This window comes from Sapajus apella, unplaced genomic scaffold (genome assembly GCF_009761245.1).
Source record: "Sapajus apella isolate SASKATOON/1434 unplaced genomic scaffold, GSC_monkey_1.0 scaffold7, whole genome shotgun sequence".
Lineage (NCBI taxonomy): Eukaryota > Metazoa > Chordata > Mammalia > Primates > Cebidae > Sapajus > Sapajus apella.
Window position 1 is genome coordinate 18,547,997 of NW_022436947.1, and position 22,934 is coordinate 18,570,930.

General features: G+C 34.9%; 1 protein-coding gene across 22 annotated transcripts in view; it reads left to right on the plus strand.

Annotated features, from left to right (window-relative positions):
• The window catches only part of CADPS2 (calcium dependent secretion activator 2), a 508,211-nt gene that overhangs the window by 275,531 nt on the left and 209,746 nt on the right, over positions 1–22,934 (plus strand). For all 22 annotated transcript variants that reach the window (XM_032276147.1, XM_032276144.1, XM_032276140.1 and 19 more), the window contains exon 7: positions 12,990–13,101. In XM_032276147.1, the coding sequence (XP_032132038.1) occupies positions 12,990–13,101 (112 nt within the window). The remainder of the gene's footprint in view (positions 1–12,989; positions 13,102–22,934) is intronic.

The following is a 22,934-nucleotide window of genomic DNA, read 5'->3' on the forward strand; positions in this document are numbered from 1 at the left end:
CAGGTAGGTAAATGTTGGAGAAACATAGATCATAGCAGTGATTTCCATCCCTTTAAATTCTTAGTAGAGCTCCTGTTATGAGTATCAAGAAACTTTTTCAAACAAAAGGAGCTTAAATGTTCTTAAGCTTTAATAGCCTGTGTGTATAGCATTTTTATTGCAAGGTATCTCAAAATTTAGTTGTTACTGGCCATTGGAAATCCACAGCAGGTGGGGGTTTCTTTCCCTGAGTAACATGTAGGTAGGCCTCACAGGAACCAGCAGCAGCAGGATAACTGGCAGCGGCTGTCTGGTCTGTGAAGATTACCAGGTCTTGCTGTTTGACCAGACTCCTCCTGAGGCTGCTTGTGATGTGTTACTTCAGTACAGTGCACCGCAGTGCTAGTGTTCCTCTGGATATTCCTGGGGCTGGTTTTGAATCCTCACCTTACACTTTATTATGCACTTGCTTCTACTCTGTGCATCATGTTTTTGTTGAATGCCTGGTGTTTTTGGCTCTTTTCAACTCTCAAAAATAGTCTCAAGTGATCCTGCTCTCTCTGGCATCTGGGATGTTTGTGTAATGCAGGGACTTTCCCTATTGCTTCCATACTACTTCTGTGTAGCTGGAAATTGTCTTTATTTCAACTAAAGAAACTGTCATTTAAGAAAGAAAAAAAGTTGTTTTATCTGCAGGGGGAGCCCCAAAGGACCATTCCCAGGGGAGATGCAGTAAACCCATGTAGATAGTCCATCCTGACATTCCCCCTGTAAAGCCTTCCATGTTACTGCTCTGATACAGAATTAAGACTCTTTTACTTTTGGAGTAGCTAGAAACAGCTGAGGAATATTTGCTTTTAGATGTAAGCAATTGAGAATAGTATGTACTGACAGTATAGTATTTGGCAATTCCAAAATGTTCAAATTAAGGAAATGTAAAGCAAAACATTTTTATACCCTCAGAATGACTGGCCCCAAAGAACATTAACCTCACTTAAAGTTCGCTCAAATTAGATATTAATTACTGGAAGATATGTTACAAAGAAAGTACTGGTTATTGACGGACATTCTTACTTGTGATATGCTGAATTGCCTAGTGATAATTATAATCTCATAGTTTGCACACCCTGTATTTTAAATTTCTCTACCTTTCTTTAAAAGGTAATATATTTTGCTACATTTGAAATGATTTTTTTCAGTTCATATAACACATCTAACTCTGGTCCCACAAAATGGGAGCAAGTAGGCTGAGATTTTTACTTAAGCATCAAAGTCGAAGGTATGGGAAAAATATGAACATAACATATCGGTAAATTTCTGTAGATGACTAATTATTGGTGTATACAGTATGGTTGAGCACATTTCCACACCATTGCATTTTATTATTTAAATCTCCTTCTGGGAGATTTGTGCATGTTTTATGCTTTAAAGTTAAATTAACTTATGTATTGATTACTTAGCCTTTCCTATATGTAAGTTTTTAAAGTCTCGGTTTTCATTTTATAAAGCACTATATACTTTTTTGTACTTTTTGTTTGTCACATCTCACATTACAATTTTACTCGACCAAATAAAATTGTAATGTGAGATGTGACAAATTGTTCTCTTTAAAATTAGATGCTTTAAGCTAATGTCTTTGAACTGTGCTGCTATAAGCAAGAGAAAGGAAAATGCTTGTGAGAGATAATTTCTTCTGTTATTTCTGAAACCTGATTTTGTGCTAACATGCTTGCTAGACTTTCCCAGAGGAAAATGGTACAAGTGTAATATGATTTTTCCACTCTGGATATGGAGGTTTAATGGCATGAATACTTCACAAAAGAAATACAGACTTTAAAGGACAATTTTATCCTATTATTCTTGACGCTTTTGTAATCCTTAGAGCAACAAAATGAGCACTGCCTCTTTGAAGGGAAACATCTATGAGACAATAATGAAGAGAAGGAAGATAAAGCTTGTAGGATTTTTCTCTTATTATGAAAGTTATTTCCCACCCCACGCCATTGCCCAATATTTTTCTGCCTGAAAATACGAGATACCATCTCAGGATTTTATCTCTTCTTGTCATGTTTTTTGTTTTGTTTCCTTTTTGATATTTGGTATAACTTTGTTGCCCAGGCTGGTCTTGAATGTCTGATCTCAAGCAATCCTCCTATCTTAGCCCCCTGAATAGCTGGGATTACAGATGTGTGCTACTACACCCAGCTGTTATGTTTGAAGAAACAAATAACTTTGCGTTATGTTTCCATCATAATAAAAAGTTTTACTCAGTGTTTTTGAAAGATCCTCCCAAAAGCCTAGAGGGATAACACTTAGTTACTTTAAAGGATGTTTTCCAGTTCTTCTATTAAAATTTGTGTCATTTTAGTATTATAGACTGTAAATTATTTTTTAAAGGAAGGTTAAAAAGATGATATACAAAAGTACGTTAATATTAGAAGTAAATCTCAGTTTTTATAACACTGACTATTATAAGTTGTCCTTTCATGGATCATCTCATTTTTTCTCCCCTTTCTCTTTCTCTTCCCCTCCTCAAATTCTCACACTGCTTCTTTCTCTTCCTCTCTCTTTTTTTTCCTTTGCCATGTTTTACTATTAGTTAATGTCTCTGTTGCTCTCTCTTTTTTGATATTTTCTGGATTTTAGTGTCACCATATTATCAAACAGATGAAAACTTTTGTTCAAAACTGTCAATTTTTTGAGTAGATATTAGTTAGTAAACTAAAGTAGTACTTATATGGATGCTCATAAGAATTATGAGCATTCTGTGGGCACTTTCTATGAGACACGTGCTGTGCTCTTACAGTTGTTAACATGAATTATCTTCATTGATGCCTCAACTGTATTATGAGGAAGGCATTATTAGGTTGTGGTGAAGTTGCTTGCCCTGGGTCCTCTTGCTTATTGGTGGTCTCCAAGCCCAGATTCTGTCTCTAGGGTTTGTACTTTGTAGCCCTATTTCTGTACCATTGTACTCTGCTATGGGTGAGGGCTCATGTACTAGCTCTTTTTTATTTCGTTTTGTTATTTAATCAGTGTTTCTTCACAATGTTTAAGTGAAACTATTTAGAACAATGTTGTGACATTTATATCACTAATTTTACTTAGATTGTTATCTTTGATATATTGCTATGCAGAATTGTTTTATTGGTTTTGTTGAAAATATAGAGTAGTATAGTTTGATGTCTTAAATGACTATGATTTGTGTGATAAATGTTATTTTCATGGCCTAGAAAACCATGCCATAGCCTATTCATTGTCCTCACTGTATTGCATTCAGTATATTATTAACCTCTATGTAGTTCAATTTAGATATCTCAAGTTGGAATTTCATATACTTTTATAGCATGTCAACAACAGTGATGGTGATAAGTTAATGTGGTTTTTATAAACATTGTTGATCACCCAATTTAAACTTATTTAATTAGATGTATAGAAAATTTTTTTAAAATACATTCAGTAAAAGGAGTTTAAAACCTGCTCTGCAAATTAACAATTAAAGGAAATAATATTTGTTTATAATAAAGTTTTCAAATTCTAGCTAGTAAACTTGAATTTTGTATTGTAATTAATCATTTAAAAATTTTGACAGCATTATAATGGAGCTATTTTTTGTAAATTTTATTTATTAGATAGATAAATTTTTAATGAGTAAACCTGTTGGGACAACTTTTTTATGTTTAAGAGAAGTTTAAAGTATTGGTCTGCCTTAGAATTCCGTCCCTTATTTTTTGTTCTTTTCATTGTTTGTGTAAAAACAGCTGAATATATACAAAGATGTCTGTTGCAGCACTCCCTGTAATGGTTAAGACTGTGGAAACAACCTCAAAGTCCATCATTAGAAGAGTGATTGAATAAATTGTAGCACAGCCATACTAGGGGAATACCTTAGAGTTTTGAATAGAATTACCTAAATCCATGTGCTGACACATGAAGAAGTTCAAGATACAGTGTTACACAAAAGAACACGTTATAGAACAGTTTGGATATCCCATTAATTTTTAAATGAATAATAAATATGCATTAACCTTTGATCATATGTAAAAGCGTTGGTTTCTGGGCTCTTTGTTTCAGCACATTAGTTTGTATATCTGTCTTTTTGCCAGGATCACACTATTTTGATTGCCATCACTTTTTAGAATGTTTTGAAATTGGGACGTGTGATTCTTTCCACTTGGTTCTTTTTTTTTACTTTTTAAAAAGATTGTTTGGCTACTTGGAGTCCCTAGAGATTCCTTATGAATTTTAGGGTAGATTTTCACATTTCTGCAAAATGTTAAGATTTTGATGGAATTCACATTGAACCATCAGTCATTTTGCATAGTCCAAACATCTTACATAAGGAAACTTTTTGGTGATGGAAAAGTTCTGTATACATGATTGCATGCATTTTTCAAAATTCATGGTGCTATACTTGATTACAGTTTACTGCATATAAAGTATCCCTCAAAAACTGATTGCAAACCTTTGAAATATATATGTATTTAAGTACATATATAAGCATAGAGATACATGTATAAGCCCACACTTGTAAGGTACAAGTCCCTACCATCATGATGTATTAGTGGGCACCCTTCATAAGCTCTTTCATTTTCATAGTTTCTACAACAGTTTCTGTATTAATCATTCCCAAATCTGTATCTGAATTTGTAGCAGCCTACTGGAATCAAGTGCTTGAATTTCCCAAGATAAGTTCCTTTGTCTCTTATAGTTTGGATCAATGTGTCAACAGCCACCTATGTTCTCATGAAAACTTAGTTATCTTCACCATTTTCCCTGAGTCTTTGGCTTAAGTTCATTAGTATTGTAAAAGCTTTTTATACACTTGGGCCCTGTGTTGAACTTTTAAAACATTAAAAGCTTCTCTTCTATAAGTATTATCTTCTGCTTAGAGTTTTCCACAAGATTGTCTTAATTGCTCATATTAATCAATAATGCTATTAAAAAAAACATTTGTACAGTGCTTAGCATTGTTTGGTAAGTCTTTTGGTGTTTAATTTATATTTATATAATTAATAATCAACCTCTTAGTAATTCTCTCGTTATACTTAATTCCCAGCTTTTAGATGTTATTACATTATTCAATTAAAAAGAGATAGTACTATTTATTTGTAAGAGTGGGATACTCTGTCTACTCGGTATATTTTACGCATCTATTAGTATACCTGTTTTACATACACACTTTCCCAGTGGCTTCAGCATGGATTTAGAGTACATGTGGCCATCGCATGCAGGACAATGACCAATAGAAAGATACCAACACATACAGGTTTCTTTAATGAAACTGAAGGATACTACAGCTCAGTGGTATAAACATAGCTGCAAGAGCAGGGACACAGTTGTATGTTCTCAGTCAGGCAGGTTTCCTGGCTCCCAGTCCTCAAGAAGGTGTAAAAAAAAAAATGCTATTGCTTGACATCCTTGAGGATACCACCAGGCCTTTCTGATCAAGTCACTATCCTAATTTCAAAAATTTTTATTTTCTCTTGATCATCATAATGAGTTTGGGGAAGGTGCCCACCTACCTTCTCACCAAATATGATTGAATGAAAAGTACACAGTCCTTACTCATTTTCATGAATTGAGTGAATCCAAAGTCAGTTTCTTCAGCAAATCTCCCATAGGACAGCAGAAAGACCATAGATCTACTTAAAATCCAGCACAGGAAACTTTTGGAAAGATTTTCTACTTCTCAAGAGAATATCTGAATCAGTGCTACCAAATAAATACTGGATGTTTGGGTTTTGAACCAAAACTTCCATTCTATTCTTGGATCAATTTGTTATATCATTTTAATCTTAAAATGACTAAATTTTGAGAATGATAATTTAACTATAGTTGGATTGTTAAAATTTTTTCAGCACGACAAACCTAACAAAAATGAGCAATCAGGAAAGAATTTCCTATTTAATAAAATGGTACTGGGGAAACTGGCTAGCCACATGCAGAAAATTGAAACTGGACCCCTGCCTCACACCTTATACAAAAATTAACTCAAGATGGATTAAAGACTTAAATGTAAAACCCAAAACTATAAAAATCCTAGAAGAAAATCTAGGCAATACCATTCAGGACCTAGGCACAGGCAAAGATTTCATGATAAATTCCCCAAAAACAATTGCAACAAAAGCAAAAATTGACAAACGACATCTAATTAAACTGAAGAGCTTCTGCACAGCAAAAGAAACTATCATCAGAGTGAACAGGCAGCCTACAGATTGGGAGAAAATCTTTGCATTCTATCGATCCAAGAAAGATCTAATATCCAGAATTTACAAGGAACTCAAACAAGTTTACAAAAAAAAAAATCTCACATAAAAAGTGGGCAAAGGACATGAACAGACACTGTTCAAAAGAGACATTAGTGCAGCCAACAAACATATGAAAAAAGCTCAACATTGGTAATTATTAGAGAAATGCAAATCCAAACCACAGTGAGATACCATCTCATGCCAGTCAGAATGGTGACTGTTAAAAAGTCAAGAAACAACAGGTGTTAGCAAGGTTGCAGAGAAATAGGAATGCTTTTACACTGTTGGTGGGAATGTAAATCTCTCAAAGATCTAGAACCAGAAATCCCATTACTGGGTATATACCCAAAGGAATATAGATCATTCTATTACAAAGATACATGCACATGTATGTTCATTGCAGCACCATTCACAATAGCAAGGACACAGAATCAACCCAAATGCTCATCAGTGATAGACTAAATAAAGAAAATGTAGTACATAGACACCACGGAATACTATACAGCCATGAAAAGGAATGAGATCATGTCCTTTGCAGGGACTATTTTTCTTTTCTTTTTTTTTTTTTTCCTCTATTTTGACACAGGCTCTCTCTGTCACCCAGGCTGGAATGCAGGGGTGGGAACACAGCTCACTTCAACCTCAACCTCCTGGGTTCAAGGGATCCTCCTGCTTCAGTCTCCTAAGTAGCCAGAACTATAGGCACACACCACCACACTACACCACTTTTTATTTTTTGGAGATGTGAACTCTCACTATGTTGTCCAGGCTGATCTCAAAGTCCTGAGCCCAAGTGATCCTACTGCTTCAACCTCCCAAATTGCCAGGCTTACAGGCCCCAGCCATAGTGCCTGGGTGAGCCTACTTTTAAGTGCTTAACTTCTCCAATGATGGATACATAACATGTTGTGTGGGTATGAATTTTGAGGTAAGGGATTTGAATGCTTTTTTTTTTTTTTTTTTTTTTTTGAGACAGGGTCTCACTTTGTAACCTAAGCTAGAGAGCAGTGTTGCAATCATGGCTCACTGCAACCTCCACCTCCCAGACTCAGGTGATCCTCCCACCTCAGCCTCCTGAGTACTTGGGACTACAGGTGCATGCCACCATGTGTGGCTAATTTTTGTACTTTTTGTAGATGGGTTTTTATCACGTTGCCCAGGCTGATCCTGCTCGAGCAGTCCTCCTGCCTCAGCCTCCCAAATTCCAGGGATTACAGGCATAAGCCACCATGCCTGGCTTGATTTGAAAGTTGTTGACAATTTTTTACTGTGCATGATTCTCAGTATTTTCTAAAACAGAAACACTTATCATTTTTGAGAATCCTTCAGATCCAAGTTATCTAGTGCTATAACTACTGTAAGAGACCATGGAGACCAATCTAACCTGTCGAGAAGGCAGGGCAGGGATGAGAAGGAATATATGTTACAGTATAATTATTTATTACCTACAATCTCCTATTAGAATAGAAACTCCAAGGGGTTAGGGACTTTGGTTGCTCACACTAGAATGTCATCTGCCACATAAAAGGTACTCAGATTTTTTAAATGAATAAAAGGTACACAGTCAGTTGTGTATCCTCCTTTTTTTTCACTTTATATCATGCATGGTTTTATGTTGCCATTACAGCCTTTATTGTAAATAGCAGCAAATATTTCACCATATGCCCCATAATTTACATAATCACTCCCCTCATATTTTTTTATTTATCTTGCTTAAGTATTTACTGTTATACATGATGCTGTCATTAATATGTTTCTGCTTATACTTTTTAATACTTACGATTATTTCGATAGGATAAGCTCTTAGAAATAACGTTACTAGGTTAAAAGATATGAACATATATTTTGGCTTCTGATACAAATTTCCAGTGCCCTTTATTTAATGGCAACTACGTAATTAATGTCAGTTATTTCAGTTGGTATATGAATTACCCTGTTTTCAGAGCCAGGAAGTCCTGCTGTTCTCATAAAGGTGCTTTGTAGATTTTTATTCATTTGAACATTTACCTTGGAATTCTGATCCTCATAAATAATACATTCAGAGAAGTGGAGAAAGGCAAAGCGTTTTGAGTCAACACAAATGGGCAGCAAGATAATGTATTCTTTTATTGAAGAATATTGAGAAAATAGGAAGACCATAACTGGTATTAATTACTGAAAGGGTTTAAACATGCCAATTAAGTAGAAAATAAGGAAACGTCTTGGTGAATATTGAAGATAGGCCTATTATCTTCTTTCCTCTTTTCCTGCTTTTTTTTTTTTTGTGGGGTGGGGTGGGGATCAGGGGAAGCTTGTGTTTTTAAGTTATTCATTCTAGAATTTACGATTTTCTTACCATCCATATTTTTTTTAACATTTATTTCCCAAAGAAGAAATTATCACATTGGTGCCAATTTATGCTTGTATCCCGGAATGTTGGGATTTATAGTTTCTTTATAAATAAATTATATAGAGAAACTATAAATCTCAACATTCTGGGATACAAGCATAAATATTTATATATAACTATGCACCCCCTTAAAATTGTACATTTTTGTTGATTGTTGGTAAAAACTTTGTTTTCTCACTTGCTACGGTCAGGATCTGCCCGTCTCCTTGTGCCTCACCTTTTCCTTTGCCTGAGAACCCGTTATTTAAGCCTTCTTCATTTCACAGGAATTGGTCATTAGCATTTCCTCCCCTTGACTCAGCAGTCCTAGACCTTATAAGTAGAACTTCTGGCCATAAATAAATACAATAATGTACCCATAATGGAGAGTACTTTTTTCTTTGTGAGTACTCATGGAAAAGTTACACACACAAAAAAAAAATATGGAAATTAAAGTCCTTTTCAATTATTTTACATGAACAGCATTATGCAGGCTATGTTATCTAATGTGATGTAATAAGAATATAACTTAATAAGAAAAAGGAAAAGATATATAGGAAGAGGAATTCTAAATCATACCTGTAAACAGCTGAATGACAGTAAAAGATGCACATTATAAATTTATGGGGTGCTGTAAAGTGGTTAAAGCAAATTTATAGTCATAAATGCTTGCCCAGAATGGAAGAAAGGCTTAAACTTAATGACCATGCATTCATCTTAAAATTTTAAACAGCAGGATTAAAACAGGTAAATTAGAATAATGTAGCAAAGAGCAAAATGTAGTAAAATTGAAAACAATCATGAAGTAAAGAGGGTCTTCAAAGTCAAGTGACAATTGTTTGAAAAGAATAATAGAAGTGATGAACCTCTGTTAAGTTTCAAAATGGAAAAGAAGAAAACATTAAGAATGAAGAAAGACATAACAGATGGTATAAGGATTCAAAGATTAAAAATTTACAACTTGTATAAATACTTTTGAAAATCTTAGATGAAATGAATAACATAAAACTAACTGCTTACCAAAATTCACTCAAGGAGAAAGAGAAAAACTGAGTAGTTCTACAACTACAACCAATAAAGAAATTGCTTCATTAGCAAGTATCTTCCCATACAGAAACATCAGGTTCAAACAGTTTAATAGTTGAGTTCTAAGAACAAATAATTGTCATTTTTTTGACAAACTCTTTCAAAGAATAAAAGTATAGCACTTTTCAACTTAATAAAATCAAACATGAAAAATCCAAGAAAGTAAATTTACAGGCTAGTCTCAATAATGAACATTTATATAAAAGGCTAAACAAAATATAACTTACTGATGCTTGTATTAGTTTTTTTGTTTAAAAAAAGTTTATCTCAGGAAAGGAAGACAACTTCATGTTTGTTTTTTATTTTATATATGTATATATACACATATATACATATGTATGTGATAATATATATATGATACGAATGTATGTTATATAAGTGATATTGTGATGTATATGAAGTATGTTAGGATGTAATGTATATGATACGAAGAGATATTACGTATGTATATACACACAGTATCTCCATCATATATGTGTGTATACATACAATATCTCTGTCATATGTATTTGTGATATATATTTTTATTTATCATGTATATATTTATTTTATGCATATAATACATGTATACACACACATATATATTTATCCTAATATATTTATGTATGTATCTAATAAAGATGAGAATTTATTTTACCTATAAAAGACTATCTACCAAAAACATAGAGCAATGATAACACTTAGAGATAAAATACTGAAAATATTCCCTTTAAGAAGAAATTCAAGAGAGTGATAAATATAAAATTCAGGATGCTAGCTATGTCAGAGTAGTGAGGGGTGGAGAGGAGATGAAGAGGAGACCAGGGGAATACAAGGGCTTTCCTAATGTTGTAGTGCATTCCCCATCTTAACCTGAATGGCAGAAATGTTGATTTTCACTGTATTGTTATTCTTTAACTGAATCTCATTTTATGGACACTTTAAAAATGTATCGTTCTATAAAAATCTTCTAATGCAGCTGAGCGTGATGGCTCATGCCTGTAATCCCAGCACTTTGGGAGGCCGAAACGATCACAAGGCGAATCACGAGGTCAGGAGATGGAGACCATCCTAGCCAACATGGCGAAGCCCCATCTCTACTAAAATTACAAAAATATTATCTGTGTGTGGTGGTGCATGCCTGTAATCCCAGCTACTTGGGAGGCTGAGACAGGAGATTAGCTTGAACCCAGGAGCTGGAGGTTGCAGTGAGCTGAGATAGAGTCACTGCACTCTAGCCTTGTGACAGAGCCAGACTCTGTCTAAAAATATGTATGTATGTATGTATGTATGTATGAATGAATGAATGAATGGATGGATGGATAGATAAATAGAAGGATAGCTGATAGATGGAGAGATATAGATATATAAATGCAAAAATGAGAAATGTGCTGTAGTGATATATATTGTAGAATAGTTTTTGAATATACTTGTCTGTGAAGGATCAAAGGTAAAAGGTAGTTTTCTGGAAGTTCATGGAACCATGAGTGAGCAGGGTTTTTTTCATCATATTCATTGTTACTTGTCTTATTTTATCCAGCAAAGTGGAATTGGAATGCATTTCAGAAGGACCAGGTTAAAAAAACAAAGCTCACTTCTCTCTTTGGGTAATCATATATTGCTGAAGGTTGGGAAACACAGATGAACATTTAGTATAATTACTTCCAAAGGATTTTGAAATTAGAGGAGAAAATGTATTAGTTTAATACATAGAAGTTTTATCGGAAGAATTTTAAAAATCAGCAAATTCTGTGGAAAACTATTAGACTGTTTCCATATGACTATCAAAAATCTTTTACTTCAGTTATAAGAAAATGTCTCCCAAGGTTATTAGTTTTCTAAATTTATGTGACACTAAATTGAAAGAAGAGTACATCCTGAGAGTTAGCTCCCGGGCTGTTAACCAGATTGCCTGACTACGTGTATTCAAGACTTAAGACTCCACACACTAAATTGAGAATTTTTCTTTATCCCTTAGTTTGGTTCTGAATCTATTTTTGTTTTTATTTCTATTTTACTGTTGCTTTATGTAAACCATCTTAATTATATGAAATGGCAAAAAGACTCTTTACTAACCCCATTCTGGAAGCCTAAAATAGAAATTAAGCTGTTTTTCTTCTCTAATTGAACCTTCCCTTCCCTCTGGCATATCATGTTTCAAAAAAACAGACTGCATCTAGATGCTAGTTTCTTTAGTCATTGAAATGGTCCCTGCTTTACTGTACACATTTATTATAAATGGTGTGATAGGAGAGGAAGATATAATCACAATTATTTGTTCAATTGTATTAATACATGCTTTACTGAGTTTTCTGTATGTTGTAAGCTCTCTGAATGAGGTTTATTAAATAAAATATAGACAGCTCCATGAAAATGGTTAATTGTTTTGTTTTTTTTTCAAGACAGCATAAGAAAATTGATATTTATTTGTTTATTTATTTTTAACATAAGTCTGTATGTTAAATCTCATTTTTTTCCCCTCTTCTGTGGTATTTTGCTGAACGGCATTTTCTTCATGCTGTGCTGGGTCTCATTGTATCTCATCTCTCAGAGTTGTGAAAAATATTGATAAGATTGTTTAATATCAGGTGTGCGCCAGTTTAGTTTGTAAATAAGCTGGAATGAACTGGTCTACAGTAAAGACAAGATGCTATTAATTAAAAGATAAGCCAATAAAACCTGTTATTTTGTTGTGATGATTTTAAAAGCCAGATGTCGACAAACTTATTCCCTTCCTAAGAGAAGGTAGTGGGAAATTAATTACAAAACATTCAGATTCTTATGATGCATATTTCTTTCTTTTTGGCAGGGGCTTTAAAAGTCATATAAAGTAATAGATCTGAAATAATTATGCTTACTTTAAAAAATATATAATGTTTAATAAAGACCTCCCAAAAAGAGATGCGATAAAGTCTTTAGTATATAAAAATCATTTTCTGAGAAACTATCTCTTATGTAAACAAACCCTTAGCAATTTTTCCCAGCTGCCCGTAAAAATGGTGCTATAATTTGCATTTGAATTAACAAAGTAATGGATTTCAGTAGCTACAACTACATTGCTTTACCTTAACCTAAATTCTCATAACATACTATGTTTTGTAGTCCAACATGCTAATTTTTTGAACAGCTGAGTAACTATTACAAGCTGTAGAGCGTATTATTCTTTTCCTTGACTGTGCCATCTGCTAGAACAAAAGCAAAGATAAAAAGCTCATTGAGCAACAAAGATTCTGTATTGTTTAATTTGCCTTCTATGGAGATACATCTCCTTGGGGGAAAAAAATTAATGCTGCATTTTAAGGAACATTTTTGTTACTTCATTACAGATGGGGGACTCAAGGAGATTTTACCACCACCCATCCTCGGCCTGTGGTCAAAGTGAAACTCTTCACAGAAAGCACTGGAGTTCTGGCCCTAGAAGATAAAGAACTGGGAAGGGTGAGTTGTGGTCAGCCCTGTGTGTCCACGGTAGAACAGTTTTAACTTCTTTGAATTCATGATTAAGGTAGTCCGGTATGCAATATGTGAACTTAATGTTCATAAATTATGTAAAATCATTTATCATTTCCCAGAAGCCCAACTTACACTTCTAATTTATTAAATCTAATTGTCTGTAACACAGAAAGTATTGTGATAGGCTTTGGGCGTGTAAGGGGTACATACAAGTTCCTTGTCGCCAACTCAGCCATTCTCACACATGTGCTTCACTGGCCATTAAATTTGAATGGTACTGGCCAACTTCTTTTTGGTGAAAGGTAATTCTCATGTAACGTATTTCTGTTCCTGGGTTCAAAGGATCATCATTGTATTTGAAGTCATCTGTTCTTCGCATTTCCAATTGTATATTGATATCTCAAATCACATATTTTTGAAACAGAATTTATGACTTGTATCTCATGAAGTCTTCCATAGAGGCAGTTGTTAAATAATTCTGTGACCTAGACATCTCCCTTATTTATCTTTTTCTCATCCCAGCACCCAATCCATTTGCAACTTTTGTAAGCTTTTCCTGTATTTATTCTGAAGCCATCCATATATTAATACCACCACTACCCTAATCCAAGGCGCCATCATTTCACATAAGTAGTCTGTTTGGTATGATCCCATTGATCATTTTGTCCTCTCTGATTTGACCTTCACACCTCAGTCACTATGATCTATTTAAAATTCAAAATAAATCACAACATTCTATCCTTAAAATATTCCAATGTCTTCCAGTTTATTTGGAATAAAAATCAGACTGCTCATTATAGTGTAGCAGGCCCGATAGGAGTTCTCAGGTGTGGTCTTGCACCAACAGCATCAGCAGCACCTGGAAAATTGTTAGATATGCAAATTCTCAGGTCCCATTCTTGATCTGCTGAGTCAGAAACCAGGTGCAGGGCTACTATCTGTTTTAATAAGCCCTCCTACTGATTTTATGATACACCAAAGTTGGATAATCCCTAATCTACATGAACTGACTTCTGTCTCCAAATTCATTTTCTGTTAAAACCTCCTTGCTTACTGTCATTCTTTCCTTACACCATGCTTGCTTTCTTTTCCTTAAACATCTTAGACTCATACCTGCTTTCGACTTTAGGTCTTTACATGTGTTTTAATCTGAACATGTGCTCACACACAATTGGAAGAAATTAGCATTCATCTCTGGATGCTGGAGCTATTAATAATGTCTTACACATACAGACACACACACACACACACACCCACACACACACACACACTCTCTCTCTCTCTCTCTCTCTTTTATAATTAGAAAAAATAACTTTTAAGTTAAAAGAAAAAGCTTTACATGATCTGACATCTGTAGCTTAAAATTTTATGAATAGCGTATCTGGGGTGCTTGGATTTTAACATGAAGTTTTTTAAAATTAAAAAATTTTGTAGCATTTAAATTTGAAAATGAACAACAGAGCACTAAAATAGGTTGATACCACAGCAAGATACTACTGTACACCTACTAAAATGGTGAAAATACAGAAAAACTGACGATAACATGCTTGTGGGAAAGTAGAACAGAAACTCTTACTCGTTGCTGGTGGTGATGCAAAATTGTACAGCCACTTTGGAAGACAACTTGCCAGTTTTTTGTGTAAAGTTAAACATAGACTTACTACACAACCCAAAAATTGTACTCCTAGGTGTTTACCAAAGGGTTTATGAAGTTTGTGTCTACATAAAAATCTGTGTGTGAATATTTAAACAGCTTTATCCTTAATTGCTAAAACATGGAAGCAGCCAAGATGTTTTTAGTCAGAGAGGAGAGTGAATAAAACCACGGTACATTCATACAATGGAATACCATTCAATGATAGAAACAAGCTATTAAATAATTCATGCAGTGGCATATATGAATGTAAATGCAAATTAAAAAGTCAAACCCAAAAGGTGACATATTTTATTATTCTATTCATTCCAGAAAATTACAAGGCTAGAAAACAGTTGAGAATTTGCCAGGGATTGAGCTGGGGTGGGTTGTTGGCCAGAAAGGGGGTACACAGGACACTTTTAGAGTAAAGGAACTGTTCTGTATGGTACTGTGTGTTATGTGCTATATTAGCCCATTCTCATGCTTTTATGAAGAAATACCTAAGACTAGGTAGTTTATAAAGAAAAGACGTTTAATTGACTCAGTTCTGCATGGCTAGCTAGGGTAGCCTCAGGACACACAGTCTGGGTAGAAGGCACCTCTTAACAGAGTGGCAGGAGAGAAAATAATTGCAAACAGGGGAAATGCCAGACGTTTATAAAACCATCAGCTCAGGCCAGGCACGGTGGCTCACACCTGTAATCCTAGCATTTTGGGAGGCCAAGGCGGGTGGATCACCTGAGGTCAGGAGTTCAAGACCAACCTGGCCAACATGATGAAACCCTGTCTCTACTAAAAATACAAAAAATTAACCAGGCATGGTGGTGGGCACCTGTAATCCCAGTTATTCGTGAGGCTAAGGCAGGAGAATCACTTGAACCTGGGAGGTGGAGTTTTCAGTGAGCTGAAATTGCACCACTGCACTCTGGCCTGGTCAACAGATCGAGACTCCAACACACACACACACACACACACACACACACACACACACACACACGAAATTAGATCTCCTGAGACTCACTATCACAAGAACAGCATCAGGAAAACCACCCCTGTGATACAATTACCTCCACCTGGTCTCTCCCCTGACATGTGGAGATTATGGGAATTACAATTCAAGATGAGATTTGGGTGGGGACACAAAGCCTAACCATATCAGGTGCATAATTGTATGTATTTGCCAAAACCTATAGAACTCTATGTTACAAAGAATGGACATCAATGTATGCAAACTAACATGAACACACACACTCCCCAATGCATACATCAACCAGGAGCATCAAAAAGATACAAGCATAGAATACAGACTCAGTCAGATGAAATTAGTTGTACTGTACGGATGTGGCATAGCTCCACTGATAGGGGTGATGAAAAAACAAACAGACCTAAGTAACCTAAGAGGAAAACATATGTTACAGTACCCTCTTGATAACCAAGTGATGAAGATGACCACTACCAGTTATGTCATGTGGATATCCGGTGCTCTCTACTATGATGTTTTGAGAAGGGACATTTTGCCTCTGTGGTATTCTTCCCCCAATCCCCACCATAAACTCAGGCTAATCATGAGTAGAACATCAGACAAATACAGATTGGTGACATTATGCAGGATAAATGGCCAGTACTCTTCAAGACTGTCAAGGGCATAAAAAAGGAAAGTGAGAAACTGTCACAAATCATAGGAGACTATGGAGTCAAGACAGCAAAATGCAGTGTGCTGTCCTGGATTGGACCTTGGGACAGAAAGAAGACATTGATGAAGAAACTTGTGAAATCCAAATAAAATCTGGAGATCAGTTAATAGTAATGTGCCAATGTAAGTTTCCTGGTGTTAACAAAGGTCCCATGGTAATATATGCTGTTCATTCATAGGGAAAGTGTGTTTACAGGAAATCTCTATACTATCTTTGCAGCCTTTCTGTAAGTCTTAAATTATTCTAAAATGTAAAATGTCTATAATGTTTATTATAAACATTTATAATAAAAAGCTTTTAAATATTTTATGAAATGCCTTAGCATATATTGTTTAAGAAATGAACATTTCTGGCCAGACACAGTGGCTCACACCTGTAATCCCAGCACTTTGGGAGACCAAGGTGGGTGAATCACCTGAGGTCAGGAATTCGAGACCAGCCTGGCTAACATGGCAAAAATCATGTCTACTAAAAACACAAAAATTAGCAGGGTGTGGCGACGCACTCCTGTAATCCCAGCTACTCAGGAGTCTGAGGCAGGAGAATCATTTGAACCCAGGAGGCGGAGGTTGCAGTGAGCCAAGATTGCACTCTGTACTCCAGCCTGGGTGACAGAATGAGACTCCATCTAAAAAAAAAAAAAAAAAAAAGGAACATTTCCTTACATCACTTTAATTTCTTAATTACACCTAAGAAATTTAATATTGATTCAGGAATATATACTATGCTGTAAATATTCAGAGTTCTCTAATTATCCCAACATGTCTATAAAAGCTGGTTTTCTCCCCCATCTAGGACGCAATCTAGGATCACATATTGCATTGGGTTGTTGTGGCTCTTTAGTCTCCTTTATTTTAGATGTCCCCACCATCTTTTAAAAATTTTTTTATTATAATGACATTTTTAAGCTTCCAAACTCGTCTTATAAAATGTTGTTTATTCTGGATTTGTCTTGTTTTTTTCATGAATGGTTTCAGGTAAACATCTTTGGCAAGAATCCACCTACCTAATGTTTTGTGCTTCCCATTGCATCTCATCAAGTTATAGAATGACAGTTTTCCCCAGTTTGGGGAGTTTTAATTAAGTGTGATCACTTGATTAAGGTGATATCTGCCAGTGCTCTCCATCATAAGCATACCATTTTTTGTTTTGATTCTAATAAGCTGTGGGGTGTTACTATAAGAGTTTCTCTAACCATCCTTCGCTCAGTGTTTTAGCTAAAGATTCATGGATTTAAAAAAATTTCACGTTATAATCAGTGTCTGTCATTCTTTTTTGATAATCAGATTGTATCAAAGTTGTATATATGCTTTTGTATATGTGTATTTCTTTACTATTTTTCTTTTCCTTTTTTTAAAATTTCCCCCACAGCACTAATATGTTTTCTTTTTCTTTTTTATCATGTACTTATTGGGCTTTGCTTTCCAGGACATGAAAACTTGTACACTCCCTTCCCAAGGCCTGTTATTAGCACTGGTTGTTTTTAAGAATGATGGAATTTAGAAACTAACATTCTACATATGTATTAACACTGCTTAGTTGAAAAATAATACTTTTTTTTTTTTGGAGACAGGGTCTCGCTCTGTCACCCAGGTGGAAGTAGAATAGCACAATTGTGGCTATTTAGCCACAATTTAGCCTTTAGCCTCCATCTGCTGGGCTCAAGAGACCCTCTCACCTCAGCCTCCAGAGTATCTGAGGCCATAGGTGTATGCCACCATGCTGGGCCCATTTTTAGATTTTTTTGGTAGAGACAAGGCCTCACTATGTTGCCAAAGATGGTCTCAAACTCCAGAGCTTGAGAAATCCTCCTACCTCAGCCCCCAGATTGCTGGGATTACTGATGAGCCACTATTCCCAGCCCAAGAAATATACATTTTTTAAAGTCATGAGTTTACTGCTTCTCCATAAGATCAATATATTTACTCATTTTGCATCATATAATATATGCAAAACAGTTTCACAAATATCATGTCAGTGCAACTACCAACAACAAACTTACATAGTAAATGTCAGCATAGTTTTTGCTGTTTGATTTGTCTTTAGAATGTGTTCCAGTAAGTGTGTATGTCTGACTACTCTGTTCAAAAGTAACCCAGTGCAACAGAAGATAAAATTTCTTATTCTTACAGTGAAACCCATTTGAAGAAATTGTAGGTTTAATCATTGCAAAGATTTTTCAGAATTAAAAATTATTTAAGCTGAAATATTTTTATACATAGTCATTTTAGAAATACAGTTTATATCATTTTATACAATGTTTGAATCTTCTTAGGGTACTATGTAGCTGCCAGTGTACTTTTATTTGTGAATGAATTGTTGTATAATATATTCCTGGTAACTATTTAGTTTGTTGAATGGTATTCCTGAGTACAAAGTACATTTTGGATATTTTACCAAAATGATTTTTTTAATTTTAGAAGTGTTGCTATGAAAACATTCTTTCTGACAGCTGTTAGAAAAAGAACTGCCTGAAGAAGGGTTTTGGTTTATTTTGTTTTGTTTTGTTTTGTTTTTGACAGTTCACTCTGTTGCCCAGGCTGGAGAACATGGCTCACTGCAGCCTCACTTCCCCAGGTTCAAGCTATCCTCCCACCTTAGCCTCCCAAGTTGCGGGACTACTGGTTTGTGCCACTGTGCCCAGCTGATTTTTTTTTTTTTTGTACAGATGGAGTCTCACAATGTTGCACAGGCTGATCTCAAACACCTAGACTACAGTGATTCTCCCACCCCAACCTCCCAGAGTATAGGGATTACAGTCATGAGCCAATGTGCCTGGTCAGAGAAATTTGTAAAAATATTCAGTTTCAAGGTCCAAACATTTCCTTTAGTTGGTTTGGGGAATGACCAGGAGGGAGTATTTTAAATGCTTCCAAGTAGATGCTAATGTGCATAGAGTTGAGAAACACTGGTACAAATAGTATCGTTAGCACTAATGTACAGACAGGTTCAGCACCTAGTGACTCTTGAATGTAAGAGAAAAAAAAAATTATAGCATGTAGGTTTGTAAAATTATAGCTCAAATTTCATAGACATTGGGCAGTTGAAGGTTATATTCTTTGGCAAGTACTTAGCATGCAGATTTTGTTTGTGGGTGGCAGATGCAAATACCTATTTATGGAAATAGAGGTGGCATATGGAGATTTTTCATCCGAATTGGTGGCCAACCCTCCACCAGGTGCTTAGGGAATACCTGGAGGCAGAACAAGGATTTTTCTCAGGAAGCAATTATGAGTATGTCCTAGCAGGTACACTGCTGCCCAGTTAAGCATCCCAAAGTATATAGTTTATCATAATGAAGATAATTTTGTCCTGAAAATTTGGAAAAGCAATTTTTGCCTAACATAGCCATGTAAAAATCTAAATAGCAGTCAGGAGGGATGTCTATTTCTGGGCAATGTATTTTCCATTGAGTCTTTCAGAGTGAAATATTGGGTAGTATACCCCTGGATCACTCTTTAACTTGATAAAGGATCTTCTTGAGCACAAAACAAATTTCGAGGGTTTGCCAAAATAACTTTTCTTTTTTCATTTTAGAAATGTTGGTGTACAAACATTCCTTCAGACAGAAGGAGCCTATTGTTCATTCATAGACAGAGTTCATGGCCTTGGTACCACATCTTCAGTATATACAGAAAGAAGCTGCGTCCTCGATGGGAAAGCATGCAAACCAGATAATCTGTTTTCTTTTTTAGTGCATTGGAGCTAGAACATACTGTTTTTCTAATTTGATTAAATAATGTTCAAGACAGAAAAAAGGCTAAAAGCCTGCTCACCTCTTAGATACACATTTTAACAGTAGTAACATTCCTGAAATTGTGGTTTTCATTTTATATATTTCATCTATATTTCCTGTGTGTCTATGCAAGATTTGTTAATATAAAGGCATTTATACTTAACGATTCAAAGTGTTACAGTCATTATGCTGTTTTATAAATACTATACAGAAACAGAGCATGGTGGTGAATTTTAGATACCTTTTAATATTAAGATAAATTAGCAGGGGCTAGGCATAGTGGATCACACCTGTAATCCTAGCACTTTGGGAGGCTGAGGCAGGTGGATCACCTAAGGTCAGGAGTTCAAGACCAGCCTGACGAACATGGTGAAACTTCGTCTCTACTAAAAACGTAAAAAATTAGCCAGGCGCAGTGCAGGGTGCCTGTAATCCCAGCTACTCGTGAGGCTGAGGCAGGAGAATTGCTTGAGCCCAGGAGGCAAAGGTTGCAGTGAGCCAAAATCACACCATTGTGCTCCAGCCTGGGCAACAAAAGCGAAACTTTGTCTCAAAAATAAATAATTAATTAACCTGGCAGAAGGGATTGAAAGGATTATCCTTCTGAAATGAACTATTATCTTTCAAGTAACTTGTTACATTTTAATGTGGAAAGTACAAATTTGCCTGTATATTTGTCTTTTTCATCAAGTTATTTTGTTTGCTTTATTAAGCACCATAGGAGACCTGTCTGAGGAGTTAGATATGCATAATTTTTGTTTCTGAAATTTGATAAGTGAGAAGGTATGTAATAGTATGTTCAAACAGCTGTCTTCTTGAGAGGAAAAAAAAATCATTCAGCACATTTATCCCAGAACTTAAAATATAATAAATTATTAAAAAAAAGAGAACCAAAGCATTTTTAAAATAAAGATAATCACAGTTGAAAAAAGAAAGAAATACTATTAGAAACTCTAATTGACTGATCAGTGTAAATTTTCCTTTCTCGCTCCTCTTATTTTTCTGGATATAATCTTTTAATTTTGTCTCATTTATGTTAAAAAAAATTTTAGAAGCCACATTATTTTTTAAAGTCAAATGTAGCCAATACATATAACTGGACAACAGAATTTTTTCTCTAATTACCTAGTTTGTAAGTAGTTATTTTAGAACTAATAATAAATATGCAAAATAATAGATCAGGAATAGGTTAAAGATGTTTTATTGAACAACGATATTAATTTTTCAGAAATAATTACAAAATTAATAAAAATCACTTTAGGCCTTTCCTTAACTCCAGAAGACAAAATTTATATTGAGGATTTAAAAAGAATGCTAGCATTATACATCTTCATGTGAATCAAAAAAGCATTAGAGAAGCTGATGGCTAAATCATAATTGCAGGTATTTTTCTTCCATGAAAGCAAAATTTAATGTCTAATGTTATTGAAATAGCCAGCACTAAATAACTGACTGATGCCTTACCTAGTGAATTAATATCATTTGCTGCAAGACAGAATGGAAATTCTGTTGCAAACCGTGTATGCCTAATTCAACTCTTCATATATTGGAGACTCTTACATTTGTTGTGCAGCTTTTCTGAAACTTAAATTCAAAGAAAAGTTATTCTTCCTCCTTAAAGCTTTTCAGATAGCAATTTCTTATGATACTTTATAGTCCTATCTCAGTCACCACACCAGTGACGAAGCAGAACCACAGACAGGGAAAGGTCCAGGGCTAAGTCATGTAAGGTGCAAATTCTTTCTAATTAGGTCTGGCTTATTAATCACATGATTTGAAGATTACAGGTTTCTATCTGTCATTCAATGCCTGACTTTGAAGGAAAGGAGACTTGATAACATACACAGTTGTTGCTTGGTGCGTCTACCTTGGTCATTTTCTGAGAAGTTGGTCTCGGTCTTCACTGTAGAGGCAGAGGAAAGTATTTCTTTCCTTCTCATCACTTGTAGGGGCTGATCATGTTATGCACAGCATCCTCCGTGGTGTCCTATGTGGGTAATAATACTATTTCCACAGAATAAGAGAGGTCTTCCTCTGTCTCGGATAGGACAAATATTAGATATACACACTGTACTAATGCCCTCTAATACGTATATATTGTTATTTCATTATGGTTTTAATTGGCACTTGCCAAAAACATATACTAATGATGTTTAGCATCTTTTTGGCATCTGCAGCTTTTCTTTTATGAAAAATCTGTTCAAATATTTTCCCTAGTTTTTAATTGGGTTACTTGTTTTCTGATTTTTGAATTTGGAAAGATCATATTTTATGAATTATATGTTCTTTATCAGAGCATGATATAAATAACTTTTCTCGCAGTCTTTGGCTTGTCTTGTTATTCTCTTAATTATATTTCAAAGAACAGAAGCTTTTCATTTTGATCAAGTCCAATTTATGATTTATTTTTCTTTTTTGGCTCATGTTCTTGGTGCCATATCTAAGAAATCTTCACCAAGCCTAAGGTTAGAATTCTCATATGTTTTCTTCTAGAAGTGGTGTAGTTTCATATTTTTACATTTAGTCTTTGATTTATTTTTAGTTCATTTTCATATCTAGAGCTACATATAGATCAGAGTTCTTTTTTTGTATATGAATAACAAATTGTTCTAGCACAGTCTGTTGAAAAGCTTTCTCCACTGAATTTACTTAACATCTTTGCAGAAAATCAATTGTCTATATATCTGTAAGCCTATTTCTGGACTCTCTATTCTGTCCCATTCGGCTATCATTGTGGATGCCTGTAGCACAC